At 44.7% G+C, this 12,911-nt stretch overlaps 3 protein-coding genes across 3 annotated transcripts; 1 reads left to right on the plus strand and 2 right to left on the minus strand.

Annotated features, from left to right (window-relative positions):
• Positions 1-324: 324 nt before the first annotated feature.
• Positions 325-3,183, minus strand: SAMD00019534_087520 (hypothetical protein; the record flags this gene model as incomplete). Its single annotated transcript, XM_012896109.1, has 4 exons — positions 325-1,147; positions 1,219-2,107; positions 2,175-2,735; positions 2,802-3,183. The coding sequence occupies 4 exons, from the start codon at positions 3,181-3,183 to the stop codon at positions 325-327; spliced, it is 2,655 nt and encodes an 884-aa protein (XP_012751563.1).
• A 2,888-nt stretch (positions 3,184-6,071) lies between these two features.
• Positions 6,072-8,649, minus strand: SAMD00019534_087530 (hypothetical protein; the record flags this gene model as incomplete). Its single annotated transcript, XM_012896110.1, has 3 exons — positions 6,072-7,789; positions 7,878-8,128; positions 8,195-8,649. 3 exons carry the CDS (start codon positions 8,647-8,649, stop codon positions 6,072-6,074), a joined length of 2,424 nt encoding a protein of 807 aa, XP_012751564.1.
• A 2,531-nt stretch (positions 8,650-11,180) lies between these two features.
• Positions 11,181-12,545, plus strand: SAMD00019534_087540 (hypothetical protein; the record flags this gene model as incomplete). Its single annotated transcript, XM_012896111.1, has 1 exon — positions 11,181-12,545. A coding segment is annotated over one exon (1,365 nt), but the record flags the coding sequence as incomplete, so codon positions are not given.
• Positions 12,546-12,911: the final 366 nt, after the last annotated feature.

Below are 12,911 nucleotides of genomic sequence, written 5' to 3' on the forward strand. Positions count from 1 at the left end.
TGGAGATGGTCTCCAAACATACACGTTTGGTCGTGATCACTGTTGCCTCGATGGTGTCATCACTAAAGAATATCTAAAAACTATCTTGATCATCAACAGTGTGTTTGCGGGGGTAAAGTAAAATTGATTCATTTTGGTAAAAGACTTTGATCAGAATGCCCGATAATCATCAATTTCCTTTTTCAGTGAAACCAATAATAATACACGAGTGAGACAGATAGTTATAAATATATTAATATACATGTAAATATATTATTAAAGGGATATATCGTACTCGTTTGATCTAAACATAAGTAAGTAATACAAGTGAGTTGGACATGGGGATCACAGATGTGGAACACCAATCTGAAGATGCTTGTTGTCTCGATACTCGATGGCAATGTCGATGGCACTCTTGAGCTGGTTCATTCGGAATGGCTTGGAGATGAAGTGGTTCATACCATTGTCAAAGCATCGCTTCTTGTCCGTGGACATGGTGTTGGCCGTGAGACCACAGATGAAGATGGGCAGACGGTCGGGCCACTTGCCACACGACTCCATCTGACGGATGGTGTACGAGCAGCGCAGGCCGTCCAGGATGGGCATCTGGAAGTCCATGAAGATCAAGTCGTACGCCTGCTTCTCCAACAGGACGAGCACTTCGTTGCCATTGGAAGCGACGTCGGCCTTAATGCCGATCTTCTCCAGGAACTTGACGGCCACGCGCTGGTTGATCATGTTGTCCTCAGCCACCAGCACACGGATGTTGCTCTCGCCACCGTTGCCGCCTTGGTTGTACATGCGATGCTGATCGGCGCCGTTGGGATGGAGCGCCGCCACATCGCCACCGGTCAGGGGCAAGATGAACCAGAAGGTTGAGCCACCGCCTTGTTCAGGTCGGTTGTTGTAGACACCAATCTCGCCACGCATTAGCTTAACGAGCTTGGCGCAGAGGTAGAGGCCCAGGCCACTGCCACCGTACTTTCGGCTGTCTGATGGGTCGGCTTGGACGAATGCTTCGAATATCTTTTGGTGTGACTCTGGTGGCACTCCAATACCAGTGTCCTGGACTCTGAAGCAGACACTATGTTCGCCCTGTCTGAACGATATCTTCTCGCTATCGTCTTCGATCAAGTCTATTATAATCTTTACATTGCCCTCTGGTGTGCTAGGGTGAGAGGGAAGGAGGGAGGGATGTTAGTGACCGTCACATGATCAGTCGCATGATAGACTACTTACAACTTCAAAGCATTGCCAGTCAGGTTCATTAACACTTGGAGTATCCTGCCAGTGTCGCCGCAGAGTACGCTTGGGACGCGGTCAGACACCTCGTAGAAGAGTGAGAGGTTGCGCTCTTTGGCTTGGCCGGAGAGCACTTGGCAGATCTCGTGGGCGAGCTCGCCTGGGACGAATGGGATGTTCTCGACGACCATCTGATTGGCCTCGAGCTTGGAAAGGTCGAGAATGTCGTTGACCAGTCGGAGCAGGATGTCGCCACACGACTTGACCGACTTGGCCATTTGCTTCTCTTCGGGTGGCAACGCCATTGAGTCTCGCAGTAGCGTTGCCATGCCGATCAGTCCATTGAGTGGTGTTCTAATCTCGTGGCTCATTGTAGCGAGGAACTCCTGGCGAGCTTGATACGCCTCGACGGCGGCATCCTTGGCCAGGGTCAGCTGCTGGTTCTTTAGTTTGGTCTCGCGGTGCGCTTCATCGATAAAGTATTGGTAGCACAGCGTGAAGGACATTGTGATCAGCACCAAGGTGACATCGATAATGAAGTTCATGTGAGAGCGGATGGTGATCGTAGGGATGCCATCGACATATTCGTAGCCGGCAAGGTTGGCAACAAAGAATAGCAGAAGAATGAAGAGGACTACCAATGACCACTGTACCGACGCGCGTCGACCGATGACCAATGCAGACACGATTGGCAGTGTGCTCATGAGAAGCCGCAGCGTGCTCTGATGTCCACCAGTGTAGTATGAGTTCATTGTAAGTGCAAAGCATAGTGTGAAGCACAGCATATGTCCAGGGTAATGAGTTGAGCCTGTCTTGCGCAGTACCCAAAGCGATGAGATTGACATTGGCAATGATAGTATTGCCATTATAGCTGGTTCAGTGAGTCCTATTGATTGATTGATTGAGTGTTAGCCCATGGGACCACGACACATGATCGATCGATGTACACATACCTGAGAGCCAGAAGAATATGATCCATGAAGGGATGAAGCTAAAGACAGTGAGACAGAAGCCAATGCATAGCTTTGCTTTGTACTTGTCTTGTGGTGGTATTTGTGAGTTCTGAAGGATGAAGTTGCAGAGGATGTTGAAGAGTGTGTAGAAGCGACTGCTTTCGTCGGCCATTGGTTGGTGATGGATGATTTGTTCCTCGACCCGCGTGTCCTTGTTGGGCAGTGTATATGTCTTTTTGAAGCATGGCGACGGCAGATGAATGGTGCCGCTCTTTGAGAATGAGGGCGCGGCCCCAGTCTGGTCAATCAGATAGTCGGACTGTAGTGCTTGGACATGATGTGGCGGCAGTATATTGTTACCAGTCAATGGAAGTTGTGCAGATGTAGTATAAGTAGTCGTCGTTGTAGTTGTTGTCGTCGTCGTCAACAAAGTGGTAGTATTATTATTATTATTATTGCTGTTGCTGGTGGAGTTGTTATTGTTCCTCTTTTGTGATATCATATTATTTAGGAAGGTGTTCTGCTTCCTGTATTCATATAGGTCATCTGTCTCGAAGCATACTGTTGTTGTTGTTGCTGATGTTGTTAGTGTCTGTTGATCAATGCATGATGTCTACGACCACATACCATTAGACTTTGATCGGAAGTAGTTCTGTATTGAATGGTACATGTTGAGACATGAGTCTTTGATTGAGGTGTAGCCAGTACTATTATTACTGGAGGGTTTGGAACTCCTGCCACCTGTCATTGGTGAGTGGACTGTTGCGCCACTACCATCATAGTTTGAAGCATTGACTACACTATTATTATTATGTATATTGTTGTTGTTGATACTGCTGCTGTTTGAGTTTGAAAAGACCGAGTCGGACACGCCAGAGTATGTGGAGGTCAGGTCGGACGATGTTGAGTTGAACAGATTGATGACATGCTTTGGCTTGGTCGGAAGGAATGTGGACAGTGGTGATGTTTGTGTCGTTGGCGAGGATCTAAAATTCCTCTTATAAGGCATTGCTGCTGTTCCTGTTCCCAATCCCCTTGCACCTGTTATATTTAATGCTCTATCTGTTGTAATGGGCAGTGGCAATACTGATATCATTGGATCAATGGAGTGCAATTGAATTGAATGGAATGGAATGTTGTGGAATGGTATTGAATGGAATTGGAAGTGTGAAGTTGATTGATTGTTTGATTGATTGATGATTCGGAATCTATATATCCATATTAATGTCTGTTATTATTACTATTCTATCTATGTTTCTTTATCTCTGTATCTCTCTCTATCTGTTTGGTTGTACATTCATTATGAACACAAGTAGGTTAGGAGTGGTTCAAGTCAGGAGGATGTCTATGTGCGTTGTTGCAACTGTTGGACATTGAATGGTAAGTGTGATGTGTTGTTGTGTTTGTGTTGTTGTGCTTGATGAATGAACAAAGGTGAGTGAGAGCGTGGTGTGTGAGCAAGAAGAGAGAGATGTAGATGTTTGTTTATGAATGGTGTTGTTGTTGCGAGATAAGATGTGGAGTGAGAGAAATGAATGATGGATGGATTGACTTGGAGTGTCCAATAGTCTGAGTTGTTGTTGGACAACACACACTAATACCTGTTGACAGGCTTGATTGGAAGAGCTATCATATTATATCATGTGATTGCTTAGTTTGGGTGTATCACCCAAAACACAAAACGTCGCTCAAGATGGTGTTGTTTCGAGTGTGTGAGAGTGAGGAAGGACCACTTGTCCAATGGTCAACAAAAAGTAAGTTGTTTGGTTGGTTATTGTTAGGTGTACTAACATATGATAGGATAGGTGACAATGAGAACGAGAGAGAATGAGATCCTACTTTAGAAATGGTATTCTTAATCTATAATATATCTGTCTTATTCAAACTGGAGTGTGTTTGTGTATGAGTTTGGATTGAATGATTGATCGCCTGTTTGTATGTTGAGTTGGTTGACGCTGGAAATTGATTGATCATAAATATATATATATATATATTATCGCATCATTATAAATCAATCAATCAATTAATTAATTAATCAATCAATCAATCAAATAATGAATGAATGAATGAATGAAGTTGGACTGGTATTGTGATCGATTTAATGGTCGGTCGGCAAGTCGGCATAGTGGTGATGATGATTAATGTAGGCTGTGGACAACATTGAAGTTATATGAGTATTGTCGCAGTCTACTTACTTCTCCACTCTCATTCATTCATTCATTCATTCACACGCGTCGACACTGAATAACAAGGGTGGCAGATGAAGGGATATGCTGTCGATGAATGAGAGAGGGAGAGAGTGGATGTGACTGACAGACAGATGTAAATAGATTAATGGAGACAGAACCTTTGGCGCGTTCATCTGTGTCTGGCTGCACTTTGGTTGGGGTTCCATCCGCCAAACCATGAATGGAAGTAGGCAACAGGCTTGCCTGCCAGGCAGCCAAGGTCACCTTCCATCCATCCATCCATCACCAACGACTTGATCGATGATTGATAGATGTCCGAACGTCAGTCAGTAAGTCAGTTGTGTCTGCCGGTGTGTGTGAGAGTGTGTGTGTGTTGGGTGAATGGCTGGACTGGCTGGTTGATGGTGGAAAGGTGATCAATCACCTGACATTACTGACTGACGTGATGATATATATAATTTAAATATATATATTATATTAATTACCTTGCTTTAAATAACCAACATAATAGGTGTTGATTTACAACAAGCTAAACAAATAAACAACATACAACAATATGATGTTGGAAGCATCCAGTAATCAATCAATCATCCATCCATCCGTCCGTCCTTTCAACTGGCGGCACTCCACTCCGTACTCTCTCACCATCACTCACTCACTCAATCATTCTCTCACACTCACCAATCATTAATGCAAGCATAGATTAAATCTGTTGTTCAACCTCTATTACTCTCTCTTTGTATGTTTATTGGTTGTCTCTTTGTGTATGTGTGTGTGTGTGTGTGTGTGTGATTGTTTGATTGTGTGTGGGAGTGTGGTTCAACACACTCTCTCATCAGCTGATCATGATGATCCTGCCACAAGCTGAGTGGTTGATTTACAACTTGGGATGGAAGTGTGTGTAATTAAATCAGTGTGGTTAGTGATGACTCGGATCATTAATACACACACACACACTCATATTACTTTGTTATTATTGTTGTGCCCGTCACCTTTAGGAGGGGAGAGAGTGGTAGGGCTTGTGGATCTGTTCTTATTGGTATGATCGACATCTGCAGATGGATGGATGTACCCCTACCCCACCAACCCCAACAATCAATTGATGGTTTACGGCCAAGAATCTGTTCATATGCCCGATACATATATATATTGTTATGTTTATGCGTAGATCATCTTGGAGGATACTTGCACAATGATCATCCAATAATCATCATTGGTGAGCTCTCAACTCACTCATTACCTTGTTATTGTAAGTTGGTCACGTGACCCCCATTAACCAGATCAAAACAATCTATGGTCATTGTACAATGAACAAGTTGAACATGGCCCTGACTACAAAGATTCAATCAATTCCCCCAAGTCCTTAAGGACGTAGACGAGTCTTTGAGACTATTGTGTGATTCTTTCTCCCTTTGTCGTCGGGTTCCTTACAACCATTTAATGAATGATTAGATTAGAAATAGGTATGTACAGTGTTTGAGTGAGAGTGAGAGAAAGGACTCTTCTTGATCATGACCATGTTAATGATCAGCTGATCATGATGGGTGTGTAGGTGTGGTCGTCATCCTTGTCGTTGGACCATAAATATTGGATTGAGTTGAGTTGAGTTGAGTTTGTGGTGGCTGAGGTTGAGTTTGAGTTGTGGGTGATTGATGGATTGGAAAAAAGGTTGATTGATTGATTGATGGATTGAGTTGATTGAATGATATTACATGAGGATTGCTTCGTTGACCTCTTGCTCGAGCTTGGCTAGAATGCCCTCGAGGTCTTGCATTGTCTCCAAATGTTGTGGATTGTTGCCAGTGTTGACGTCCTCCCACATGTCTTCCTTTTGTTTGATAAGCTGTCGGTAGAGACAGGCCAGCTCCTTCTCTAGCGAGATGGGGTTGACCAACTCGGCACGAGCCAGCGTGTTGTGCTGGTCGCCCACTGACGTCGCCGCCACTGGTGATGCCAGACTGTCGATGAATGTCTTCATGTTGTCCATGTTGTCGACGAGGAATCGGTTCATGTCCTTCATAAAGTCCTCCTTGCAGTCGCTGACCTCCACAAGATTGGCCAGATTCTGCAGCGTCTTGGCGATGAGGATCAGCGTACGCGTGGTCTTCATGCCTGGATGATCGGGCATCAGTTCAAACAGCTTGGGTGCCAGGATCGATGGGCAGAAGAAGCGCAGGAATATGAAGCCGCTGACGGCAGTGTAGCGCGTGACCTCGTCGCTTGGGTATCTCTGGCGTACCTTGGTCTGGATCGCACGGAACACCTGACGCAGGGGCTCAGGACAGCGCTCGGCCGAGCCCATAATGGCAGAGGCCATCTTCTTTACAAAGCTGAGCAGGTTGCGGCAGTTCTTCTTGATGTCCTCGCCCTTTTCCAGCTTGGTCGGGTCGATCTCGCACGACTTCTTTGACACATAGATCTTCTTGATCAGTGGGCCAATCGTCGACGCCAGGTACGGCAGGCCGATCAGCTTCATGTACAGATCAACGCTCTTTGTCGCCAACGAGTTGCCACGGAAGATGATGTCGGGGTTGTCCGTCGAGTCGATCTCCTGCTCGGTCAGACGTCGTAGCAGGTCGGCGCAACGGTCCGTCTTCTCAAACACACGTATCAGGATGTTGGCAATGGTCTCGCGCTGCTTGCTAATGTTGCCCAGGATGTTGATCACTGACATCTCGTCGTCTTGAATGAACTCGAGCAGCGGGCCGTACGACTTGAGCGGCAGCACCACCTCTTCCGAGTACTTGAGCTTGAGACGAACATCGCCCAGTCGGTTCTCCACCGTCTGGTTGGGATACAGGCATATCCAAACGTCCGATGGCTTCTCCGTATCGATGTGTGACGCTATGATGCTGCCCATGCCCAGGACGACGGGCTCCCATCCGGCTGGGGCCTGCGATGCGCCTGTGCTATCTGTCGATGATGTGAGCAGTGCTGATCCTTGGCTTTCAGACGAGCCGCTGCTCGTCATCATGCTGCCGCTGCTGCTGCCGCCACTCGTTGACGATGCCTGCAGAGTGGCGGGTGGAGGGAAGCTTGACTTGAAGCTTGGGAGGGGAGGTGACTTCGATGCGCTAGAGAAAGAGCGTGACTTGTTGTCTGGTGTCAGCTTGGCCAGTTCGTGGATGTTGGTCGATGATCGACTTCGGCTTTGTGGTGAGAGGGCGGCCGCAGAGTTGTTGGGCGCCTCAGTCTTGGGCTCATTGCGCCACACTATAAAGTTGATGCAATCTATCGCTTCGCTCAACACTTGCTCGACACCTGTAGTCGATGCCTTCTGCCATGACACTCCCTCTTCCTCCACAATGATGCCTCCCTTCTTTGATCGCACGCTCCAATTGATAAATGGTGCGCCCAAGTCTGCTCCATTAGTGCTTCCATTAATAGGTGTTGTCGAATGGCTTGATATATTCTTTCCAAATAGCACTTTGTGATCGATTGATTGATTGAGTGAGTGATTGAGTAAGTGATTGAGCGAGCGATGGAGTGATCCCATCACATAACATATACATACCCTTCCATTTGATGTGACCTGGTGTTGTTGGGTCTGTCAGGGAGATTGGTTTGAAGTCTACGCGTATCTGTAGTTGAGGTACCTTCTTTGTGCAGTTGGGTGCTTGCAAGGGGAACCAGAGCTCGCGCTCCTTCTGATCTTTCAAGATATTGATTGGTATTACAATCTTGCCAATGACCTCATCGTTCGAGTACTTCTTCTCATCAATGATCGACACTGTCATCTTGTCTGCGTTTGGATCCTGTGCCTCCCTGTTCATATCGTGCGCGAAGTTGTTAATAAGTGAGTCACAAGTCATCATCGTCGCGTCTACGTACATTGTGAACTCCTCACACCAGAATGGATTCAACTTCTTGGGAATGGTCCTGGTGCGATGTCTTTGTTTGTCGAGCTGAACGACGCAGTAAGGGTCGGTGGTGTCGGAGAACTGCATGAGGTTGGGCGACGAGATCTCGGTGAGGAGACTCTGCGCACGTTTGAATGACTTGTTGTTGTTGTTCTTGGTCTGCTCCTTCTTGCGCAGACGTGCTTCGAGCAGGCCGCGCGCCTCAAACACCTTGACGACAATGCTGCAGTCGCGTGTCTTGAACTGCTGATTGAACAACGAGTCACGTGATGGTGACGCCGTGATGAAGCTGGCGGCGGGCGGTGTTGACGACTCGCCCGCACCCATCGGTGAGGATGCCGGTGAGTTGATTGCTCGCGGTGATGATTCATGTGATGTATCATATGATGTTCTCGTCTGATCCACCATCAACGAGCCCGAAGCCATATCTGCCAATGCTCGAGCCTGTTGTTGATTACAATCAATATCGTCCATGTGCAATGCAATCACTTGATTCTCGAGTGTGATTCTGTAATATTATATAATTATATATGTATTATTATATATATATATATATGTTAGAGATATATAGTATGTATTTGTAAGATTAGTAAGTTGTGATTGATGGGTTTAGATGAGAAAGTGAGAGGCACAGTTGTTGGTCGTCGCGCGCGTGAATATGTGAGTGTTTGAATCCCTGTGTGCGTGGGGTGAGATCGACAAACACGAAATGGCACTCAAGGTCACCCCTGTGCCTTGATGAGGGCTTTGGGTACTTTGCTCGACAATGATCATTTGGAGACTTTCCTATTGGATAATATGGAATAAGCCAACCAACCAAACAATCAACCAAACAAACAAACAATGTCGTAAGTCATATAAAGATGGATGATCATTCGACAACAACATGATGAAAAATATCACACGATGATATTGACATCTGCGACCTGAGTTACATTTCCCCACCACGATGTAATGGATAGATATGTAGATATGTTGTGTTTGGAATTTAAGAGAGATACTTACGATGCGGTCATTATAAATATAATGTGATTGATTCGAAGATGATGAGATTCCTGCTTCCAAGACTTGAATTGAATTGTGGAATCTATCTATTGTTTGTCCAGTTGCAAACGTGGTGTCTGTTTGTCTGTCTGTCTGTCTAATGTCCAATCAATTACTGTTGTTGTTGTTGTTATTGGCGTGATGTGTAGTAGTTGTTGTTTTAAACAAAATAAATCAAGTTGTTGGATTGATTGATTGATTGATTGATTGGATGATTGGATGATTGATTGATGGTGACACTTAAGTGTTAATAAGGTTGATGATCAATCAATCACAATATCATATGCGCTGCGCGTCTTGTGTATTATGTGGGTGGTGGTTGGGGTTGGGTGCGAGTGTGATTGCTTGATTGATTGATTGTTGGGATTGGGATGAATGGAATGGTTGTAATATTGATATAACCGAACTTTATAAATCACTCTGCAAGAGATTGATATGTATGTATTATGTGTATGAATGATTGAATGAGTGAATCGAGTGAGTGAAGAGATGGATGTATGTATGGCACACAACCAATAATGATTGATTGATTGATTGAGCGATAGATAGGTAGATAGAGAGAGTGAGAGTAGAGCAAGGCAAGGAAGTGTAGGTGTTGTTATTGTTGTTGTATGTCTTGAATGTATTGTCAGTTATAATTGATTCGGATGGATGGATGCAAGGCCTTGTCAAGATATGTGTGAGTGGTAGTGTGATGGCGGGTGATCGTGTGGGGTGATTGATTGGCTTGTCACCTGTGTGTGTGTGTGTGTGTGGGTTGTGTTTAGCACTATCCGCCCACCTATGATCCACAGCTCGGGTATGATAGAGGTTGAATCGATCACAATATTGTGATTGTCACTATGCCTGCGAATGGATTTATTGTCTGATCAGTCCAGGATGTGGATCAGACAATAACCTTGAGGTTGAAGTATTCATCCCCGCCCCCCCAAACCATGTATAAATGATTGATTGATTGTTTGTTATGTTTGATTGATCGAAACGACAAAGTGTTGTGTTGTGTTCCACCTCTTAATGTCTTTGGAGAAAGGAGAAAGTGTAGAGGCGTATATTGAATGTGGTGATGTGGCGTAATGTTAATGTACTTCTACTAACCTGTCGATTGTTACTTCCTGCGATGTGTTAATCCAAACACTCTGGCTTGACTGAGCTGACTGACTTGTTTGATTCAAAAGACCTCTAAAAGTCTGCCCTGCCTGTATGAGATCAAAAGTGACCGTTGATTGATTGAATGAATGAATGCTCGCTAGCTTGGTGTCCAAAAAATAATTATTATTTGATTGATTGGTGTTCTGTTGTAATATAATGGTAATGTTGGGAGAGACTGGACAACAGTCTTGTTTGGATTGATTGAATTTTTTTCAATCAATAGTATCCAAGAGAGTGTTTATCCACTCCGAATAATCACGGCATAGGTCGTGGCTCAACGGACTCGCGAGTCCCCAATGTAAAACGCTAACGTGCCATTACTTTTGATGGTCTGTTTTTGTTTTTTTTTGTAGACAAAGTAACTTAAATATCTGTTTAAACAACTTAATATCTGTTTCGAAGGACCAATACTAGGGTACAACAACGTCCTGCGATCGTCAAATGAGGTCAGCTGTTCGGACACGTTCTTTGAACCGTTCGACCAATGTGAGTGAAGACTTAGATAGATCGTATCAAAGCAAACATTTAAAATAAATTTATGGGCATTGGTCTACAAGGACGGTTCGTACACAAATCTGAATCTCACTATGACCAATCCATCGCAAGCCATCCCAGATGGCTCAGTCCATCGTACAAGTTCGCGGACATGCGAAGTGTGATGGAAAGTCTTTTGAAAGTTCGCGAGTTGAAGTTGTGTTTGATCGTGATTGAGTTAAATCAATGTGTTTGAATAATCGATTGAGAGATAGATAGAGAGAGAATGAATGGCACAGGATGATAGTAGTGAATGGGAACAATCAGTTACAGAGGATGGAAAGAAGTACTATTATAATAGGATAACACGTCAATCATTATGGACATTGCCAACTTCTAGTGTTGATGTTGGAAAAGGTGCTGTCTCTGATGATTCTAATGATGATGATGTGTCATCATTGCCAACAGACTGGATAGAGCACATTGATCCCAGCACAGGTAAACGATACTACTACAACAAAGAGACCAACCAAACAACATGGGAGAGACCATCATCATCTTCTCGAGAAGACATAGACGACACAAACACAAACAACAAAGACAAAGACAAAGACAAGGACACAGAAGACACAAGATGGATGGATGACCCAAAGATCAAGTTCAAGACAATGTTAAAGGAACTCAATGTTACAAAGGAGATGACGTTCGAGATGTTACAACCATTCATTATTAAGGATATACGTTATCAGGTGTTGCCGACGTTGGAAGAGAGACGAATGGTCTTCCAGGAGTATGTTGACGAGTTGCAGAGTTTGGCAGATGGCCAGAGGTCTGCAGTGGACAAGGCAATACGCATGAGATTCATGGACATGTTGGACGAGTGCCATGAGTCAATCAACCGAGATATGCCATGGGAGCGCGTGCAGCTCTACTTTGGCGGCGACGATGTGTGGGAGAGCATCGAGGAGGAGAGCGAGCGACAACGACTCTTCCAACTGCACTTCAGGAGACATGACCAGGCCGCAAGGGACCGAGCCGAGCAGACCAAGAATCAAAGGTTGGACAAGATACTATGCATGTTCCAAGCGGACCCGAGCATTGACGCCTCATCGCAATGGAGACAAGTCAAGGATCACTATGAGCACGACCCAATCATACAACAAGCTGACATGTTTGATGTGTTGGACTTGTTTGGACGTCATATCACCTCTTTACAACTTCGCGAGGAAGCCAACGTGCGGAGACGACGCGACGAGCAAAAGCAACGGGAGAGAGCTGATCGCGATGCATTCAGGGCATTCCTCAATGAGTGTGGACAGGGTGGGCAACTGAATGCCGGCACCAAATGGCGACACTTTTCCAAGCAGTATGCATCACATCCTGCACTGGCTGCATTGAAATCAGAGATTGCCGAAGAGATATTCGAAGACTATCGAGAGGAACTTGAAGAGCGATATTCAAAGGATTTCAAATTGTTAAAGTCCATTGTCAAGCAAGTCAACTTCAATCTACAACAACCTATTGATGGCCAGCACACAACAACAACAACAACATTGGATAACATGATACAAATTATATCCAAACATGATGACTTTAACAAAGTGTTATCATCCAACATTCCTCCATTCTTTAGATATGTAAGTTTATCCATTATCTAGTATCCATTATTGTTATCAATTAACTAACAACACCACGATCATGATCGTATTAGTTGGAAGAGAAACAAACAAAGAAGATAAAGAAGGGCAATAGAAAGAGGAAGGTCGATACATTGGAAGATGCCAAGTCATCCAAATGACCGACCATTCATGTCTGGTCCAGTCCAGTCCATCCCAGCCCCTTCGACACACTCACTCAGCTGTCCAACTCAACTTCTTGCAGGGTGTCATTCCCTCCAATTCCAAAAAACGCCCTCACGACGTCATGCGAATTTAAATTATTTTTCAAAATTAAAACAAAGTGCACTGAAACAAACAACAACAAACGGTTGTGTGTTGCACTTCAAACAACAACAAACACAT

The sequence above is a fragment of the Acytostelium subglobosum genome, assembly GCF_000787575.1.
Source record: "Acytostelium subglobosum LB1 DNA, scaffold: scaffold19, whole genome shotgun sequence".
NCBI classification, from domain to species: Eukaryota; Evosea; class Eumycetozoa; order Acytosteliales; family Acytosteliaceae; genus Acytostelium; species Acytostelium subglobosum.